This window comes from Haliotis cracherodii, unplaced genomic scaffold, assembly GCF_022045235.1.
Source record: "Haliotis cracherodii isolate W230 unplaced genomic scaffold, xgHalCrac1.p SCAF_6, whole genome shotgun sequence".
Classification (NCBI taxonomy): Eukaryota; Metazoa; Mollusca; class Gastropoda; order Lepetellida; family Haliotidae; genus Haliotis; species Haliotis cracherodii.
Genome location: NW_027266319.1, coordinates 58,809,693 through 58,832,677, shown reverse-complemented (window position 1 = coordinate 58,832,677; position 22,985 = coordinate 58,809,693). Strand labels below are relative to the sequence as shown.

The window sequence follows — 22,985 nt, the reverse complement described above, 5'->3', positions numbered from 1 at the left end:
TTCAAGATTATTGCACTTATATAGCGACGTGCATGTACGTGTGTGTGTTTGTGTGGTTGCTTGTCCTAGTCCGGACTGATGCCGATTTATAGTGCTAGCTCACAGAGATACCATGCCGCAGTTTAACATGAATACCCCACTCAGACACAGTATACTGACTCCGAGCCGACCAGTCCTTATTTTGGCCCCTTATTGCCGAGCGCCAGACAGGGTAACAACAAGTACCATCTTTTAACGCCTTTTGGTATGACGGGGTCTGGGATCGATCCTTGGCTGACGCGCTACCACTAGACCACGGAGGCGGTCAGTGATCAGTTGAGAAACGAACACAGGTTATAATATCCCGACGTTGTTTTCACAAGTCTTTTCCTTTTGTAAGCGTGTATATGTTACAGTAAATGGTAAAATGTGATTCACCAAGGTAACTGATAAAATGTCTAAATATTTCAGTCACTTTTAAATCTGTTCGTTTATTTAACAGATTGACTAAAAATTAAATTAAAATCGGACATGAGATAAACTCTGATTTGGTACCGAATTGATTATTTCACAGTTGGAATAATCAAAACGCAGCAATGACGAACGACGAACAGGTGGTAAAACTTCACGAGAACAGACGAACCATCATAAACAGGCCTGTAAAAGCTGATGCACAACGGACGACAGAGAGTCAAAGAATCTTACTCTGCAGTGGCGAAGGTATTTAATGTGTCACATGACACTTAATATGGACTTTACTATGGGTACCAATAACATGACCGACCCTGTGTAACGACGACGGCACAGGGCCGCTTCATACGGCTATCTATGTCATATGCGGCGGCAGCAATTCCAGTCTTTGAGACCAGATAGTGCAGACTGCCTCCTTGAGTTAGGCTTCAGAGCCATAGATTATGTTAGAGTGAGTGAGTGAGGTGTAACGCCGCTTTGAGCAATATTCCAGCAATATCACGGCGGGGGACACCAGATGGGCTTCACACATTGTACGCAAGCAGTGGGTACAATGTGTGAAGCCCATTTCTGGTGTCCCCCGCCGTGATATTGCTGGAATATTGCTAAAAGCGGCGTAAAACCATACTCACTCACTCACTCACTCACGCAAGCAGTGTAAGACCTGTTTGGGTCTGCGATGAGACAAGATTTCTGCTGCATCGAGCTGATGGGAGCGCCAGGGTGTACCGACGTCGCCATGTTCCTTTTTTTTGTCGCCGACTGCAAACGGAAGGTCAGATTTGTCGGTGATGTGGGCAAAGACATTCTTGTGGAACCGCAATATACAGGTCCTCCCGTGGCCAGATTTGGACATAACACCTATGGGGCACTGTCACCGAATGCATGTGCGATGAAGGCCAAGTGGGATAACATTTTCCAACGTATGATCCGTACTCTCATTTCTCCAGAGCAGGCGCTAAAGGTACGCCAATGTTTGGTACACACGATATTGAGGACATCTCGTAATGTTTTCAACCGTGAAGATCGGGGTTAGAATTGGTCTTGAGTAGCCCATGTTTGTCGTAAGGTTTTGAATGGAGTCTGGACCAGACAATCCAGTGATTGATATCATGAGCATCAATCCACGCAATTGGGATACGATGACATGTTTTCTGGCGACGTATCAGGCATTTATGAATGACAGATCAAGACGACAGTCAGTCATGCGTGTCGCCATGTTGCCCATACCGCGAGGCTCAAACCTGGCCCTGAGAACTGGAATCTTAGTGTGCGTCTCATTGCTTTCTCATTGCTTATTATATTGAGCAATGATGTTGACAGCAATCCAGGCCCCGGCTCAGGACGAACTACAAGAGAAGCTACATTTGACAGCTCACTGGAACCGAGCCTGAAAGAAGTACTGGACGAAATACAAGGCATGAGGAGAGACATGCCAACGAATTTCGAGAAAATGAGCACTATCATAACTCAAATAGAGAAAGAGGTACAGATTCTAACCGATGAAAATAGTAACTTACGGGCCAACTTACTAACTTAACTCGTAAAGTGGACATGCTGGATAGCCAGCAGAGAAAGAACAATGTCATTGTTTATAACGTCGAGGAGACATTTAGAGAGTTAACAGAAGAGACAGACAGTATCTGCTCAGTGTGATTGTTGATAAAATGGAAATACAGGAAGAAATAATATTTGATAGAGTGAGTCGGCTACCAATGAAATCAAGTGGACTGAGGCCCATTCTAGCTACGTTCAGGACTCTAAAACAGAATGCCAGTATCATGAGCCAAGTAAAAAACTGAAAAGTCATTACATAGGATTTCCCACAATTATACAGATGTAGTGCGACGTACTCGACAAACCGCCAAGCCCTTCTTGGAGGAAGCGAGGGAAGGAGGCAAGTTTTCTATTTTGAAACATGACAAATTTCAGATATACAATAAACTCTACAAGCTACAGATGCGACTGACGTGGCCAACCCGGTACTTACATGCGTACTGAGAACTTTTTAACCTAGAAATCCAGAGTCGACGGGAGCATAGGGAAAATAATAAGTAGGTCAACGCCCTAGCAATACTAATGACACAACTGCTATTAACTGTACAGTGTGGAATATTGGAGGTTTAAAGAAGAAACTGGAAATACCCTTATTTATTGACTTTGTCATCTCTTATGATGTCATAGGACTTGTGGAAACTTGGGCAGGTCAGAATATATTTAGTCTTCCTGGATACACACAATACAGCAAAACCAGACCAAAACTCGATGGTGCTTTTAGAAACTCTGGAGGACTTATGCTGTTGATGAAAGACAAGCTTGCATCATCTTGTGATCTACATACAAACTGCAGCACAACAGATAATACCATGTGGGTGAAGGTGAAGGATACCACAAATGACATCCCTTGGTTTTTGGCACTAGTATGGTATACACCAGTCAACTCAAGTGTACATTCAGCAGGACCTGTGTTGGACATGTAGGACAGTGACATCACACAAGTCAAACAGATCATCCTGGTTGTCGTATCATTGTAATGGGAGATCTGAACGCCAGAAGAGGGGATGGTGCTTGCCATGATTTTATCGATCATGACATTTCATATTTACCTATAGATGATGACCTTCACTATGTCGAAGATTGTGAGTTCATTCCACGTGTCTCACAAGATTGCGCAGTAAAAAAGCTAAGTTTTGAATTATTGGATTTGTGCAAAACAACTGGTTTGAGAATCTGTAATGGTAGGCTTGGCGACGACGCAGGATGTGGAAAGATAGCATGTATAGCTAACGACGGTAAGAGTGTAGTCGACTACTTTATGGCTTTACATCGTTTACAGTCTGTGATCAAGTAGAATCTTCACATTTTTCTCTATATACACTAATACATATGGACATTTGTCACCAAAACAACGATTTGTGTGGAAAGATGACTTCAAAGATGAATACACTACTAAATGGACTAATCTACCTGATAACGCGGTTTCAATGTTTACAAACATGATGACAACCTGTGCAAGCACCTGCGACAGGATTCTCACAACTCGTGCGAACAACAATAGATCAAGGGGAGGCAACTGGTATGACCAGGAATGTCGGGAAGCACACGCAACCCCTCGTCGATGACTTCAATTTGTCAGACAGCAGTTCACATCAGCTCGAAAATAAGACTTATGTATGGAGAAAGTGGATGATGCATTTAATATGTTTGTTGATAAATTAGCCTTTTGTGAACACGACAGTAAACAGTTCTGGTCCATGCTTTCGTGTACACCAGACCATAAAACAATTAAGTGAGTGAGTGAGTATGGTTTTACGCTGCTTTTAGCATTATTCCAGCAATATCACGGCGGGGGACACCGGAAATGGGCTTCACACATTGTACCCATGTAGGGAATCGAACCCGGGTCTTCGCGTGACGAGCGAACGCTTTAACCACTAGGCTACCCGACCGCCCCAGAAAACAAACTAAATCACACCCGAGGACCGGATATGTCACTTTGAGACAGGGGTGATATTGATGACTATATTGATTTCTATACAACTATCGACGACTTTGTAAATTCGTTATCCGATGAATTATTAATAATTCGGTCGATGAATATTCATTTATGGATTCTGATATAACTGAATCTGAACTCTTGGAAACCATCCATGATATGAAATCTGGAAAACAACCTGGATATTGCCAATCGAATTTTAAAAAATTATACCCTCACCCTGTATCGAAATAATGTTGTCATGCGGGCGGGAATTTATCCCTACCTATTTATAAGAAGGGGTGCTCCAATGATCCAGGAAACTATAGATCTATCACATTACTGGAAGTTGCAGGGGAAATATTTGCAAAACTCTTCTGCTCTAGATTAACATTATGGGCTGATATTGAGGATAAAATGATAAAGGAACAGGCGGGGTTTCGGAAAGGATTTCAGACCTCAGATAATATATTTATTCTGAATGCTATAATCCAAAAGTATTTATGCATTTATAGATTTAAAGGCTGCATTTGACCCCGTTCACAGAAATGGTTTATTGTATACACTTTGGCATGGTGGGGTTAAAGGTAAGCTGTATAGATTAACAAAAAAATATTACGAACATGTTAAAGCTTGTATTTCAATGGAAGCTGGCTATACATATTTTTTCATATGTAAATATGGATTGAGGCAGTGATGTCAAATGTCACCTTTTTTTGTTTTCTTTCTTTTTTATCAATGATATTGTAGACTTTTTGAGTTCTGATGGACAAAGAGGAATTACCATGGACCAATTGGAGTTGTTTATATTGCTGTCATGTTTGATTTTACACCGGTTGGCCTACAAAAGCGTTTAGATATATTTGCTTTTTATTGGTACAAATGGAAATTGAAGGTTAATATTAATAAAAATAAAATCATTGGTTTTAGAAATGGTGGACCATTACGGTGTTATGAAAAAAATGCTTTAACACAAACACAAATTATCTTGAAATAGTATCTAGCTAGAAATATCTGGGTGTTCATTTTTCCTCATCGCCCCATGGTACTAACCTAAAAACATTAGAGCAACAAGCTTGGAAAGTTATCCAAATATTGCAATGTAAATATTTTATGTTTCCAAACAGCTTCATATCTTTGATATCAAAATCATGCCAATGCTATTATATGGATCTGAGGTATGGGGTTTCCACCCATCGCCAGATGGTGATATAATTCATGACAGGTTTTGTAAACTGGTATTGGGTCTTAAACGTCAAACCCCGAATAAAGCTGCGAGAGTGGAGGTTGGGAGATTTTCTGTATAGGTTTTTCAATATAAGAGAATAATCACTTATTGGTTGCGATTGCTGAGCCAAAAATCAAATAGTATTCTGAAGCCTGCGTACCACTTGGAGTTCAGTAAGGCCAAAATGGAGAACAAATGCTGGGCTTATGATGTTAAAAACTTGTTATATAAGTATGGTTTTGGAGAAGTTTGGCTCTATCAAGTGGTTGGCTATGTTGATTTATCTATTGACCAATTTATAAAACGCTGTAAAGATATTGATGTTCAGATATGGAACGATAATATCATAGCTTCTCCAAAGTTAAACTTTTACATACATGTTAAAATAGAATATGGTTTGGAAGATTATATTGTTTGTATTCACAATATGATTTATCTTAAAGCTTTAGCGAAATTTAGATGCTCTAGTCTGCTTTAGTGATAGAAATAGGTCGACAGTAAAATATTAACTGAAATTTAAGATTCTGTCCATTTTACATAGTCTTAATAGTAGAATCAGAATACCATTTCAGCCCCCAATGTCCGTCCTATGCAGATTTAAGAGACAGCATTTTACCAAATTATTATTATGTCTATCCAAACCAGCTAAAACTTAAAATGCTATTCTCAAGCTCGAATCCGCCTTTACTTAACAGTCTAGGGAAATATATTTTCTTAGCACTTAAGAAACGCAATAGATATTTCAAAGATGTCATTAATTATCCCAAGTACTGTCAACTATTGTACATCATAAGGCAAACATTTTGGCGCTCTGTCAAATACATATGTGTGTGAGTATATACTTGTATAATGGGCCGGTGGCCTCATTACGGAAGAAATAACATCAACATCAGCTGTCGACATGTTTGCAAAATGTACAGGACCCGGGGTGTGAAGATCCGGGGTAGAATAGGTCTTCAGCAACCCATGCTTACCGTAAAAGGCGACTTTGCTTGTCGAAAGAGGCGACTAACAGGATCAGGCTCGCTGACTTGGTTGATGCATGTCATCGTATCCCAATTGTGTGGATCGATGCTCATGATGTCAATCATTGGATTGTCTGGTCCAGACACGATTATTTACAGGCCGCCGTCATATAGCTGGAATATTGCTAAGTGCGGCGTTAAACAAACAAAGAAAGCAAATGTACAGTAAGTGTCTTACAATTTTCACACAAAGCATCTGGTTTGGGATGTCTGTATTTGAATTGTATACATCGAGAGAAGTTTTCAAACAAGAATAGACATTTATAAATTCACATTCACAAAGGCTTGAAACGTTGAAGTTCACTGACGTGTACTGTAGGAGAAGAAAGGAGTCGTTCGGCGACATGACATAAACGATGTGTATACGACGTACGATGACACGTAACACCGACCTGACATCAAGGAAGTAAATGCCTTGTGTGAAAAGTGAAACCCCATAACTCGACACATCCAGGACAAACGACAATATATCGAGTTATCCAGGGTTCGAGATAAACTGAATGCCGATACTTGGTAGTTGCTATCAGGAAGAGGAATTTCATAAAAGTCGCGACCGGGAAGCAGAATGTACGTCAGGTTGTATGCTTAACAAAATCTTGCCCTAACGGACGGACGCGTATTAATCAACCCTTATAGAAGCGATATACAATGTGTAAATCACTATTACTACATCATAATATGATAAAAAAACCAGAATCATACGTTTGCTTGTATTATTAAGTGTCCCAATTGAGGTTCAAAGAGTGTTGTTTTTTGTGTGTTCTATCTGCTGACACGACTACGCAGAAATGTCAACGCTTTTGGAGACGGATTTGCATAACTGTATTTTGAGAGTTTTCCTCTTTAGCAAAGAATACACTGTCCCTTCGTGGGGTCTGTTTCAGGTTGGAATGCAGGCAGAAAGCTCACCTGTAGTTTCAACTGTGGCATTCAACCCTATCCTCACAGCCACAACTGATCTATCTACTGTGTACACTACACTGAAGAGAACAAAGGAAGCCATCAATTCACTAGGTCAGCACTACATCCCAGCGTATTTTGATATGGGACTGCTCACCAAGGCCTATGCAATAGCTTGGTCCAAACAAGATGACTTAAGAGGTGTCATACCATGTGAAGGCGTGATGCACCTATTGATGTCTTTTCAGCAATTGGTTACCTGGATGGGGATGCTGGCTTGAAACAGCTTTTACACGAATCTGGGGTGTATGCTGCAGGCAGTGTAGAATCAAGATCATGTCCGACATGCGAGGAAAAGTGGTAGTACGTCACAACGATATGACTATCGATGGAGAGGAGATGTACCTCAGACTGCTTGCCGTGAATGCATAAAAGAAGGTGCCTCTCAGGCGAGTTGTGTCCTTGGACAATGCTCCAGTGCCATTGAGCCTATTTGCAGAGGATGGTACCATGATGTCTTGTCATGATACCAAGTCAGATTTCATGCACAAGTTAGAACTCATACCGGGTGACAAGGTGACAGCAATCCAAAGATGTGATGCTTTAGTGTGTGACGGGCATGCATAAATACAGATGCTGAGTGCACCCATCCACATAGACAGGATGTCTTTCAGGGACATGGCTGAGGGCTTCATTGGACATGCCATTTACAACAGCAGCACACTCTCAGCAAATGATGTCCAGCAGATACGCATCACCTTTGATAAATACATGCATGACAGCATTAAAGGCCAGACCTGTTCAAAAGAGAGATGAAGACCAAGGCCATCTCTACCATGTGAAAGCGGATGTAGCTATCCCTCAGAACTTGAAACTTGGTACAACACAACACTATACTGAGTATATGATGGAACGTGCTTAGCACTAATGAAGGAAGGGCAGATGTACGTCAGTTGCGGTCAGGATGAGAAATGTATATCCATCACACAAGAAGGTTTGATAGAGGTTGACTCCCTGTTCTCTAACCAGGAAGAGGTGGATACAAGGATACTCCATGCAGCAGAAGATGGTGCTCAGACGATTGTGCTGGAAAGCCCTGACACAGATGTCCTTGTCCTACTGGTACACCATCGGCCAGCAATCAAAGCGAAAGAAAGTCTTCTTCTTGACAGGTCGTGACGGGAAACACACCCAACTAACCCGCTTTATCCATATGCACACAATGTATGACCTGCTCAGCATGAAGCGGAAGATCCTACTGTCAGTCTCTCTGTTTGACTGTCAGCTCTTTCTTTGGACATGGAAAGCGTACGGCCTATCGCCTATAGTGATGCAGAAGGCTGGTCAGTTCCAACCTCTTGCTCTGTTGGGCCTTGAAGAAGGCTTGATCCCACAAGAAACACAATCAGCCATGACATTTGTGGGAGCCATGTATGGCTTCGCTAAATGCACTATTTGTGAAAAGACAGGCGAGAAGAACATTCAGGGAAAGAAACTTCCACCAACTGAAGATGCCTTCCATCTGAATCTCTTCCGTTGTTCTTATCAGCTTCTGGTATGGAGACAGGCCGTCGTAACCATGCTCTAGGGTACATTCTTGGCCAACGAGATGCATCCGGTAATGAGAATGTTATTTGCTATGGAGGCCGGGCCCTGCATGCTTCTGAAAAGAAGTGGGGTATCACTCAACTAGAGTGCCTGGCAGTCCTAGAAGGCATCAAAACTTTCCGTGTGTATCTGGCATCAAGGAAATTCAAAGTCTTTACAGATCACCATGCACTGAAATGGCTGAAAGAAATTAAAGCCGAAACAGGTCGCCTTGCCAGATGGTCCATCATGCTCCAGGAGTACGACTTCGAGATAGAACATCGAGCAGGTAACACAAACACCAATGCAGATGCACTATCAAGAATTCCTTACCCTGAACAACCATCAGCACCTGTAACAGATGAATTTCCATCTCCTCCAGTAACTGTCACTGTACCTTCTCCTTTGCCAACATCTAGCTCTAAACAACTATCTTATGCTGAAGTTGTCATGTCTGATATACCTTCAGCCAGTCGGTCAGTGACTAACACCTCTATCCCAAAGTCTTCTTCATCTCAGCTTGAAGACGAACAGTGCCAATCCAACAGTCCAGAGTCACAGCATATTTCTGTTAACTTTGTGTATCACAAAGAGCCCCCGCAAACAGGTCCATTCGTGCAATCTGTTGATACAGACATTCATGACAATGACCTTGCTGAGAGGCAAAGACAGTCAAGTGACCTATGCCTAATCATTGATTACCTTGAAAAAGGGGAGATTCCAGCCAATTACACGGCATCTCAAATCAATGGTCTACAAGGTCGTGCCCAAGAGTATGAACTTCTTGATGGCATACTGTACCATTTCTTCCTGCCAAAACATAGAGGACAAAAAGGCAACCGACCACCCACAGTCACCCAACTAGCAGTACCCAAGGCAGACAGAAAGAATCTGTTGTATGCATACCATGACTCCAATGCAGGTGGATGCCACTTTGGGCGTGACTCCACACGTCAAGCCATCATGACAAAATATTATTGGCCTGGGATGTACCAAGAAATAGAAGACTATATCAAGTCCTGTGAAGCTTGTCAAAAGTCAAAACGCTTTGCACATTCCAAACCTGCGCCAATGGTACCAATGCCCATTGAAGACAACTTCTCCAGACTCCATGTAGACATCCTTGGACCCCTTCCAACAACCAAAGAAGGTTACAAGTATATTATTGTGGCCATTGATTCATTTTCACGATGGATTGAGGCGTTTCCAATGAAAAGCCAGGATGCTGTGGAAGTCGCAAAAGTTCTCTTCAATGAGGTCTTTACCAGGTATGGTGCACCACGAAAATTGCTCACGGATAGAGGACGCCAATTTACCTCAAAATTGGTAAATGCAATCTGTGAGATCTTCGAGGTCCGACACCATTACACAAGCTCCTATCATCCACAGACGAATGGAATGGTCGAAAGAAGAAATAGCACAATTGCTCAGGTTCTGAAAGCATACTGCAAACCTGACCAATCAAACTGGGCTGACATTCTTCCATGTGTACTTATGGCCATGAGAAACACACCATGTCAGTCCACCAGTTACTCTCCTCACTATCTCCTCTTTGGCAGAGAAATGCATCTGCCATTTGATATATCATTACTGCCAAAACCATCACTTGGTAAAGATGCAGAATCCCACCTGAGGCATCTCCTTGAGAACCTCAAAGTTGCAAAAGCAATTGCCCGTGAAAACATGGAAACAAGTCAAGAAATTAACAAGGCGTATCAACATCCTAAATCACAAGAGCCAAACTTCTCTCTTGGCCAGCAAGTGTTCTTACACAATCCTGCTGTGACAAAAGGTCTGTCGCCTAAACTTACACAACCGTGGAAAGGTCCATACTACATCTCAGCCACTGGACCTAATCACACCTTCAAACTTCATAGATGTTCTGACAACATGGAACATAAATCAATGGTACATGCTAATCGGCTTAAACCAGTCATTTTGAGACTAAATGACGGGCCACAGCAACCACTATCGGACGCCCTAAGTCGGGCGGACTTATCAAACGCCTCAAACCAGTCAGGCACCAACCTCAACGAACCATCTACCACTGAGCCGGGCCGGGCACTCCCTACATCGGACGATACAGCACTGGACCCCTCAGGCTCTGATATCAGCAGGTCAGCCTCAACACATTGACCTCAACCAGCCAGTCAATCATTGCGAGATCAAGGGATCTCACGGCCAACAAATCATACATTGCAGTCATCACCACAAAACCTGTCATCTTCACAAACACACACACCATCTCATCGTCCTGTGCCAAGCACATCCTCACCCTCATCCTCATCACAACAGACACCGAGCCAGATATACCCTGTCCAAAAGGTTATTCGGTGCAAACAGGTGGATGGTAAACGCCACTATTTAATCAAATGGCGCAACTACCCATCACCAACCTGGGAACCAGAGGAAAACCTTGGGCAAGGTTTGAAACAGGATTTTCATATCCGAAAAAACCAGTCAGGCAAAAAGCGGAAACGTAGGTCTAAGCATTTTTTTTTTCAATAAGAGTTTAATTCCATTGTCCCGTTACCATGTGTGTGAGAGCAATGCCAGTGAGGGTTGAGATGTCGGGTTGGCCAAGGTTACTTAATGATCCTGATCAAATCATTTCTTCACTTTTCATACCCTGATTTTTACACTACATTATTGTCATTTCTCTCATAGGTATGCAACTGGGGCAACTCTTTGTAGGGCTTCTGCTCTACATCACAGCAGTTTCTTCAACGAAGCCAATCCAGCGACTGAATTATGGAGTTGTTTTTCAGCCCCATCTTCCAGTGCACTTTTCCACGGAAAACTGGTTACATACTTACCAGATTAACATCCCCCGGAAACCAACACTTCCACAGATGCAGGGATGTCATACTGGGAACGCAACCTGTGCACTGATCCGACAAATTCAGACACACCTGAATACTGTCAAGACCAGGTGTGCGGCAAGACTTGAAGCAACAAAGAAGTTGGTTTATAGTATCATACCAAATTCCAAACAGCATGTAAAGTCTCGGTCAAAACGGGCACTTTTTAATTTTGTGGGTAGCTTTTCTAAGACTCTTTTTGGAACAGCTACCACCAATGATGTAAATATTTTAGCTAAACATATCAATGCCCTCGCTAGCCATGAAAATTTAGTTTCAAATAACCTCCAACAACATGCCAAACATTTATCATCTTATATGTCCTTAGTTGACTCACGCTTTCATAATGCCATGAAAGCAATCAAAACCAATCATGACGCTATCCATTTTGCAACAATAACGCTTAACAGAGATGTCAATTCTTTAAAGTCCTCATTTGTTGCCCTATCGGCATTACTGATGGATCAGGTAGAGCAGGCATCTGCCGTTGACCATCAACTAGAGGAACTAAAATTAGGCATCCTAAGTTTGGTCAATAATAGACTGTCTCCTCTCCTGATCTCAGAAGAAACTCTCCATCAGACTATCCTTCACCTTACCAAACTACTTTCTAGCAGTCGACCCAACTTTGTACTTCTGCAGAGAGATCCCTCCTTCTACTTCTCACAAGGTCAGTTTATATATACTCGGGCTGGTGATCGTCTTTATGTGTCTATCAAATTCCCAATTTCCTCTTTTGGCAAACCATTACACCTTTATAAAATGATCTCTCTTCCTGTACCTGTCAATGAGACATCTCTCCATTCTACTCAGCTCATATCTATCCCCTCATACTTTGCTGTCAGTGAAGATAATCAGCACTATGTTACCCTCTCAGACACCCAAGTGTCTACCTGTATCGGGCGTAGCATTCTTCACTGCCCATACAGGATATCGCTAACGCCTGTCACTGTTCCTTCTTGTGAGCTCGCGCTTTTTCAAAACAACAGAGCACAAGTAAAGCACCTGTGTGACTTTCGTTACGTAACCAAAACTCACCCTCCTACTCTACTTGAAATTGACCACTCTACAGTGTTAATCTATCGTATCCCTACCCTATCCCTAACCTGTCCTTCTGTACAACGTATGATTCCAGGGTGTTCCTTCTGCCTCCTGAAGTCTCCGTGCTCTTGTGCTTTGTCAACTGAATCTATCTTCTTCCCCGCATCCTTCAGCTCTTGCACAAACAGCACAACACACTTGACTCGTTTACACCCTGTCAATCTTGCCCTTCTTCAACATTTCTTTGATGACTCCACCCTTTCCGCTATTGCCGGAGATACTACCTTCAAAAGGGCTATCTCAATCACCAATATTCCTCAATTTCACCTCTACTCTCACAACTTTTCTCACTTTTTGGCACGAGATAACCAAGACCATCTCAGTCTTAAAAGAATGGTTGCCAGTGCCAAGAAAGATGAAACGGTCTTCCAAAATCTAGCTGAACCTTTATTAGATGGTGAAATTAATATTCCAAATTCGTGGCCTGACACTAATGCCTTTATTGTTATAGCCAGTACCATCATGTCGTCCTTTTCGGTAATCTTAGTTATTTGGCTTTTCCTTAAATTACGTTCTTTAACAACTGCTCTTGCTCTCCTGACCAATGCCAGACCTATTCATTCTTTACAACCACCATCTTTTGACTACAAACAACTCATGCCTACCACATCAAAACCAGACTCCCTTTCTCTTCCTGATCTAACAGAGTATCACGTTTCTATACTGTTAGGAGTTCTATCCATTCTACTTTGTCTTATCATTTTCACTCTTATATTCAAACAGAAGAAATCCAATCAGAATTGCCTTGTCTTAGAAATCACCACCGGCCCGGAATGTATTACCCTCCCTATTATTGCTCTTTCGCTATGTCCATCTTACTGGACCATCAACCCCCCTACTTATATTCACAATCTCAGAGTCACTGATTACTTCTTTCCTAGTCTTTCTCTGGAATGGCCCAACTTCTGCATCAAAAACAACCTTACGGACACCTTCCTTTATCTACCAAATGAAATTCGTTTAAATATTTTTACTGCCAAGAAACTGCGAAGAATGCTTAACCAACCTGTCAACACCTATATCCTGTTAATACATGGGGGATATATTAAGGCTTTGGATGATGATACGATAAAACCAAATAAGGCGCTGTACCCAGAAAGCTATGACACGGGTTTGGGCCCCCCCCCCCCCCCCCCCCCCCCCCTCAGTCGGTGACCCCTGCTGTTCCATTATATGTACAGACGTGAGACCATGCGTCTAGACGACCTCAGCTGACACTACAACTGCCTTTCTACGGTAACTGGGGTATCATTGGGTGTGGACAGCACCCGCAACTCATTCTTACACTTCACCATGAATGCGGAAGGTTATACTTTCCCCGCTACTCGGAACATTCTGACCAGCAAAATACACCCCTATATCTACTGACCACATTCTTCACAGGGAAAGTCCAGCATAACATGGCTTTCTCAGAATGGAGCCCACGTGACCACGGACAGCTGTAGTGTGTAACCCATGTCCAGGCACCTTGGTCGTCTAGGTATATCCTATTAAGGTTGCAATAAATATTATCCAATCACAGCCAGCTTTACGACATACAATTACTGTCGGTGTGACATAGACTCACATCTAGCCTCTGAAATGAACATATCCTACAGAAAAAAAGAAAGTTGTTAAATTATCTTAATAAAAAAATAATAAAAAGGAGCCCCGAGACTCTCTTCATTTTCAGATACCGCAGAAATCAGACTTGCCAAACATTATAGACATCTATGGGCTGTATTTGATATATTTGTATCAGAATCTGTAAGACAGACTAGGTGTGACATTTCGAAAATTGCAATAGCACCACGGTGGACACAAACCTTTAACCATAAAACCATGTCCTTCATATCACTGTTTTACATGGTTAGTCATACAGTGATAGCTTCCAAACATCTAGGCCTTATCAGTGAACAATACTCACGGGCGTTATGCGTGAGTTAGTGAGTGTGGTTTTACGTCCCTTTTAGCAACATTCCAGCAATATCATGGCGGGGTACACCAGTAATGGGCTTCACACATGTCGAAAAATCGAACCCGGGTCTTCGGCGTGACGAGCGAACGCTTTAACCACTAGGCTACCCGAACGACCCGGGCGTTATGCATTTATGTACAGAAGTAACTATTTAGTAATAAACGAATCTGACAAACTACTGTCGAATATACTACAAGTTGATTGCAAACTTGTTTTCACCAATCATATCATGGTGCACCAGAATTAATCAAATCAATACCTGTTTGAGGTTAATCTTCACTGCCAGCAAACACTCCCAATACCACAAAGTATATTTCTTGACAGAACATATGGATACAATTTAACTAGTAAAAGGTGCTCTCCATACATGCAACCAAGAGAGAGTATTTATGAATACTTCCGCAAGAACAGATATGTTTAATAATCATACGTTTTAATTCGACCCGGGGTCGGGTGGTCAGGCTCGTTGACTTGGTTGATGCATGCCATCGTATCCCAGTTGCGTGGATCGATGCTCATGGTATCAATCACTGGGTTGTCCTGGTCCACACTCGATTACTCAACTGGAATATTGCTGAGTGCGGCGTTAAACAAATGCAATGTCTTTATATTATATACATGTGTCCACTGTCGTCATGTTTGCAAAATGTACAGTAAATGTGTCACTTCTCACGCTAAACATGTGGGTGTAGATTTTCAAAATCAACAAATCTTAACAGCTTATGTTCAAACATAAGATATCTTAAGTTTGAGATAAGATAGATTTTCGAAACTATCGTAAACCTATCGCAGATCGCACAAAGATACGATGGCTATCGTAACTCTGACAGAGAACTCTGTTAGATCACATTGTCAGGTCACAATGTTTAACACGCAACTATTTGAGTGGCAGTCCGTACAATCCTTTATATGTCATATATGTTGGCAGTTTTGTTCTTATGATAAAAGATGCCATGACAACCCGAACACAAACAGCACTCGTGTGCTATGCAAAGACATTTTTCATACCCAATAAATGGTATATTCAAAACGTGTAGTGTTACCAAACTATAGCTATTAGAATTATAATAATGTGCAAAGAGATACTTCACTATTTTCCCTTCTAATGGTCCTCTCGCGAGCGCGCAGAACCTTATGTAAATACATTGCGTACAACTTCAAGGACGAAAGTAACGTTATTCTTAATGACATTGACTAGATGAGACCTTTGATCGAATACCAGGCGTCCAGCATTACAGATGCGTGTTCAAGTCTGATGTTACGTGATTAATACTGGGTCTATCAAGATCCATAATTACCTTCAAAATTTAACAGTGACACTAATTTTCGTTCGCAAAGAGAGATAATTTAGGAATTGTCAACTTATGTTGTCTCATGGGACATGCCACAAGTTAAGGGGAACAAACATATAATGTAGCCCTTTTCTATCCTTTTAAATTAAGTACAGCTAATAAACTGATTTGTCTGATTTCATTTAAATCTGGCTGAGAAGCGAAATACATTGTTAATATGTCAAATCTATTCCAGGACGTACTTCGATGTCTGACAGCATTGCTGAGGATCAATTACTAGTATTTGTCCGTTGACCCTAAACTTTACAACGATTTTATTGTCTAAATGGTCTCAAGTATCTTATAGTATATACTTTTTAACTTAAAACGGGTAGATGTACACTTAAATATTAAAAAGGCCAAAATCAATTAATATATGTCTTTCAATAATTCTGATAACCTAGGTATTGTATTTAAAACGAAACAAAATACGATTACTTTTGCTAGAAATAATTAAAAATACTATACAAATATGTGATCACATGTATGTCCTTGTTAAGTCAATAAATACTACAAAATCCAATCGTTAAAACCGCTCGTCCCACACAAACTGATATAATGTTATAAAATGCGAAAATAAAGACTAAAGCATTGTCACAAATGCGATACAGAAAATATAACAGCGGAGCTCTACGCTTTATTCTTCCCCGCCTTGAAGATAATACGGTTGCATGATATCTTCACGATGTTTGTGTTGAACATACTAACATTCTTCTAAACATACTTCAAATCTAAACTGGAAGCAATCACAACACAAACCCAGTTAACCAAACGGAACCGTATACAAGAGTGAGTGAGGGAGTTGGGTTTTGAATAGTATTCCGTGTCAGCTTGATGTGGGAGGAAAGCCCGATGTGATGCAGGTCTTAGACGTTCACCACTTTGGTGAAAACAAAGAGCACGGGTTTTGTGCTGACAACAAAATCGGGGCGAACCGGCGTTCAAACACACCGTCATTGGTTTTGGGCGTGCCCAAGGGACACAACACTGCACTGTGTGAAACTATCACACAACAAAGATGCTTTAGATGAGATATGTATTGCGGAACATTCCACGAAGAAACAGTGGCAATATCAAAAACTAAAAAATACATGCACAAAAAACGACAATTAAAAAAAACACAGGTACATTCAACATACCTACATTATAACAATTTTATTTCAAACAAGTGTATTATAATGATATTGAAACAATATGAGAATTGAGCAAAAATATGGTAATGTTGTACATGCAAGAAATTTGTTTGTAATTGTTGATATGATAACAGATCTTGGAAGTTGTTTCTGGATAACTGTTGGTAAAATTATTAAGAACTGTTCCTTTTAACAGAGTGTACCAAATTCTTTATCATGATTGAGGATTATTTGTGATTCTCTTTCTTGGTTGTATTTTATACAAGACAGTGCGTAATGTTGCTCATCTTCTGAGACGTCACATGTTTCACAGAGACGTTGTTCCAAAGGGGTTGGTGTTTTTGTATATCTACCAATTGTTCAATTTTTAGTTTGTGATTTCTTACACGAAGTTTTGAGAAAACTGGTCTGTGACCTTTGTTTTTACAATATGTAAGATAACTTGCTGTTAGATAAATAGAAATCCCTTAATAATTGCGAGAATTTTTACATTTGAACTGAAGTTTATTTACAGTGGATTCTTTTTTGTTTGTTTACTATTTTAAAAGTTTTTTTCATTTAACCCAACCAACATTTTGACCAGAAACATTGATATTTGCTGCGAAAGCATGTTTAAGACTGACATTTGTTGTGTTATCTATATAGGATTTGTAATATTTATTTTATTGGTACTAATAATGGGTATATATCAAGTTCTGCCTGACAGGCCCAGTTTTCTTGCCTGAGTTTTCCTTGTGCTGACCATTTAAAGACACCGTTTCTTTCCAAAGATTTCCAAAGATAACTACATTAATAACAACCAATTTGTTCTTAACACCAATTCTCTCCTCCCATAGCTTACACTTCCTTCCTCTGCACATAACATTATATGGCGGGGAACAATTGATGCTCTGCGGCAATCTCTACTTGTGAAAACTGTAACACTGAGCAAATTGGCCGGGCGAATACAAAGGGAAACCACTGTCAACTAGAGTATGAACTAAGATTAGCTGCCCCTGAGTTATCAATAAGCAAGCTCCTTCACAGCGCGTGACACCTTCGTTACACTCTCGGTAACATCGCTGCCACCAGTGTGGGCGCAGCCATTACAAGAATCTTGAAATTTGCCCTCTAAGCCCAAATGTAGTAACGTTTATACTTTCGGAATGTCATCATATTTCATTTTGAAAAGGTTTACGACTGACCTTGTTTTCCAGATGAATTTACTTTGTTCTTTGTATAATCAGATTGATTCGAGATTGCAACGAAAAATCAACGTGAAATCATTGATGCGTTCTCCGTGTTTTCGAAGTGTCAATTTGAATCACACAGTTTAACAAAATGAAACGTCAATGTTTGAATGTAAAGCAGACTAATTGTTTGGCAAAATATCTATGGCAAAGTATGAGGCCATCTTGGATGAAGATAAAATAAACTTACGACAGGTATGGGGCTATCTTAGAGTTATGACAAACTTAACCTTCTTGGTGCCACGGGACCATATATGGTCCCTCGCTTTTCACACCCGCATAGTGCCAGGGGACCATATATGGTACCAAGAAAATGTCCCTTTTCAACTGTGAATTAAGATGTCAAACACTGAGTGCGCAAAATCAATATTATAACCATCGTCAAACTAATCATCTCAGCTTAACATCGTGTAACTCAAATTTTATAACGTGCTACCGATTGCGAAATATGGTGAGATTAGTGAAGTGGTTACCGCTCTTCTCGACCTTTTTCAGCCATGTTGAATTTTATGCGAATGACGGCGATTTTTTTATTATGCACTATTATAATAACACACAGCCAATTTGAAAAAGAAAGGGATCAGACGGGTCAGAAATATTTACTTTTCCCAATGCACATTTATTGCCGTAAGACTACTTAGGTTTAGTCAGCAACGGAAGTGTTTTGTTCAAGTATTGCATATTTTGAAGCAACTTTAGTATACAAAGCCATCTTAGTGCTAAGGTGATCGTAACTCCCATACTTTAACACTGGCTTACGATAGTCGTAGCGCTAAGATCGCTTTGTGGAACGGTGCGCAGTACCACAACTTCTGGTGAAGACGATCTCACATGTCTCAAAGACAAGCAACCAGTTTTTGTGAGAAGCCGTCGGACGCGAACTTGCGACCTTCAGATTGTTAGCCCGACCTCTAACCGAATGAGACACGATGTGCTGTAAAGTTCGATTTTGACTTGTCTTTCCTTTCATTGAAACTGTGATAATGGCGCTGTGATTGGTTTGCTGAAATAGTATTTTCCATGAGTCTAATGTACATGGTTCATGCTGTGATTGTACAAGATAATTGATAACCGATTGTGTATGCATATATATCATCATATAGATTAATCTCCTTAGAAAATTAAATATATTATCATAACACGACAGCTCGTATTTCCACATTCTGCCATGGATATTAGATGTAATTAATTAAATTTACAAATTATTGATGTACACTGTACCCTCGATTAACGTATGATAATCTATTGCGTGTCTTCAACTCTCATTTCATATGTTATCAAAAATGTCAGCAATGAGTAAACGCTTTATATTTTTATCGTTCAATGACGTAACAATCGGTGATCAGTCGGTTATTTCCCGCCGTTGTGATTTTGTCGTTTGAACAGGTGCGCGTGATTTGACCTCGCTTGTTGTGAATGACGTCATGTCAAACAGCTGATCTAATGTCGTGGTAGTCTAATGGGTACACGTGTTTTCAGTTTCCAAATAATAATATTTTCTTTGACTGAACAAGAAAGATCTAGTACATCACGATTGGGAAGATTTCCACGGCGACCGACAAGTGAATGAGACGGTTTATCACCTGACTAACGCTAGCTGTCTCAATATTTGGCGCACTTTTCTGATTTTAGTATGTTGACATGTGTGCTTTTCATATCTGTTTGGAGACTTGATATTCCAAGAAAATAAAGTGCATATAGTTGAGTAGTGGAATGGAATGTTTTACAGTGAGAAAGCTGAATAATATATAAAACAACCTTTTTAATATCACATATTAGAATCTCGCATGGTTCAATATATAACAGTAATTTAAGTAATGAGATCTACACACAATACATATAGATAATCGATTTCTAATTGACAATATGTTTTCAGTGTAAATGTGATTTTTGTCATATTTTGGATGCTTTAAATAGATTTCATTACGGTCTTTTCACTGTGCATTATCTAAATTATCAAATACTTTGAACAGTGACATACTTATTAAGTAATAATTACTTTGTTTTGTATCCTTGGTAAGAAATAGAATTTGTAAAAAAAACATCTTGTCTAAGAGCAAAATGAATGCATTCTTGTGGTTCTTTTTTCACAATTCTAAAATGTATGGTTCCCTCGAAGCTGTAGTTTAGCTGGGGCAAAAGAAAAAAAGAAAGACATTATAAATGAAAAACATTTCTATTAAAGATTGTGTAAGTTATATTTTCAAAGTCGATTAGCAAGAATATATTTTCCTTTTATGACAAATAATTCCATTACTTTCATTCACCTACGATCATTATCTATTTCAACCTTTTCTAGAATGGGGTGAAATGGAAAACTACTGGAAAAAAATATCACGAATGTCTTGGAATGTACATGATGTACATATAGGCGTAAAGTACACTTCTAAAGTCGTATTTATAAAACAATATGACAGAAAAAGTTTTATTACTTGACCGTGAGGAGATCACCCGTTTAATAAACATACAGCTGTATTACACATTGTGTAATACCAAAACGCGTGCTTATGTACTCACGGAACACGTTTCACGAACAAATATTAAAAGCTCTCAACATCCCTTGGCTTATTCAACGACATTGCGTGTGGAGATGATAGATCACTGAGAGAAGCTTATGCACACTCGATGCCCCCAGCAACCTTGTTGCTAGGTTGACGTCACATGGCATTATTTCACTCGTTTCATATAATTGGTATTACACGGGAGCTCGTTTAGTATTCTATATGTATTTCATGGACTGGCCATACATGTATATTTTGAGCAAAGGTCTAAGTGAGGCTATACAAAGTGCGATATGCATTCTGAAACAAAGTTTTGAGCACATGAACTGTATATACATTAAACACTACTTTAATCGAAGTAATTCATATTTTCGAAATTTTACTTCACATATAAATGTACCGCAAAACAATTATATTGCCTTCTTTCACCTGTGCAAGTTATCGTTTCTTTGTATGAAACAGCGTTAAATATAGCCTACTCTATGCTTCTTGAGCTTTCAAATTCAAGTATTAAAATTGTCCAATTACATCTCCTTTCAAGCCTTTTATAAATTAGGTTTAAACCCTTTACAATACATCATAACACCCGAAGTAAAATTACGCGGTCTGTGTGATTTCACAACGAAGTAATGTTTGATCGAAAATAGTTTTTTTGAATAGATTATCTGCCCACAAAAGACGTTTCAACGATTTTGATTGAATCTACATGTACTCTTGGGCGGTGGTACATTATTATAATCTTGTTAATTATTAAGAAATAATAATGCTATCCGATAGTGAGCGATGTCAATTTGGGGATTGTTAGGGCTGTTTGGGATCTTTCACATTTTGACCTTTGAAAATGTCCGATGCCAATTACCCGAAGTTGTTTTTATCACTAATGAAAGAGCATGGAAACTGAAACCCACATGGACGTAACCGGAATTTCTTCAAGATATGCATTCCAAACTGCCATTCGATTTGTAACATAATCTTTGACACAGTCGGGGTTTTTTTTAGGTAAAAAACACGGACAATTTCATCGGGATTTTTTTTATCGGTAAACATAAATTACGGAAAATTCTCCATGGATGTTTACTTCAACATAAATGTCATATGTCTATCATCGTTAGGATATGTACTTTTCTATGATATGAATTATTGGACATTTAGATTCCAAACAAGGGTGCTTACTTGACTTCACTTGCCACATTCGGGTGTTTATATACTACGAAGAATGTAGAAAAGTGGGAAACTTACAATACCAGCATTTTTATCGATGGCTAGGCAGTCAGTCCATAGATCTTTTGGATTTGTTCACTTTAGCTACTGTTGGAAAGACAATCAACTCGAGTTGCATGTCATACAATTTGGTTACACTGTGTGAAGTTATAAGAACATTGTAACACTTTTGAAACAATGTAAACGTTTTTGAGACCCCGACGTCATCACAGCGGCACTGAGCGGCGTACAAAGCCAGCTGACGGTTAAGATATCTTAGGGCTACGATAGTTTCGAAAATAAGCTACGATAGCCTACGATTTCCTTACGATAACTTTACGATAATTTTAGGGCTACGATCGTTTCGAAAATTTGGGGTTTCTATATTTGTATACATCGATTAAAGTTTAGATATCTTTATATTCACATGATTGGTTTGACGGGATCGGGTGGTCAGGCTCGCTGACTTGGTTGATGCATGTCATCGATCCCAAATGCGTGGATCGATGCTCATGATATTAATCACTGGATTGTCTGGTCCAGAATCGATTATTTACAGACCGCCGTCATATAGCTGGAATATTGCTGAGTGCGGCGTTAAACAACCAACCAACCAACCAACCAACATGATTGGTTTGAAACGTTGAAGTACACTGACGTGTACTGTAGGAGAAGAAAGGAGGCGTTCGGCGACATGACATAAACGATGTGTATACGATGTACGGTGACACGTAACACCGACCCGACATCAAAGGAAGTAAATGCCTTGTGTGAAAAGTGAAACCAAATTACTCGTCACATCCAGGACAAACGACAATTATATCGAGTTATCCAGGGTTCGAGATAAACTGAATGCCGATACTTGGTAGTTGCTATCAGGAAGAGGAATTTCATAAAAGTCGCGACCGGGAAGCAGAATGTACGTCAGGTTGTATGCTTTAACAAAATCTTGCCCTAACGGATGGACGCGTATGAATCAACCCTTATAGAAGCGATATACAGTGTGT

The 22,985-nt window shown here is 40.1% G+C and overlaps 2 protein-coding genes across 2 annotated transcripts; both read left to right on the top strand.

Annotated features, from left to right (window-relative positions):
* Positions 1-10,159: 10,159 nt before the first annotated feature.
* On the top strand, positions 10,160-11,489 carry LOC139445835 (uncharacterized). Its single transcript, XM_071227063.1, has 2 exons — positions 10,160-10,782; positions 11,333-11,489. Exons 1-2 carry the CDS (start codon positions 10,160-10,162, stop codon positions 11,487-11,489), a joined length of 780 nt encoding a protein of 259 aa, XP_071083164.1.
* A 496-nt stretch (positions 11,490-11,985) lies between these two features.
* On the top strand, positions 11,986-13,842 carry LOC139446541 (uncharacterized). The gene is made up of 2 exons (XM_071227843.1): positions 11,986-13,274; positions 13,809-13,842. The coding sequence occupies exons 1-2, from the start codon at positions 11,986-11,988 to the stop codon at positions 13,840-13,842; spliced, it is 1,323 nt and encodes a 440-aa protein (XP_071083944.1).
* Positions 13,843-22,985: the final 9,143 nt, after the last annotated feature.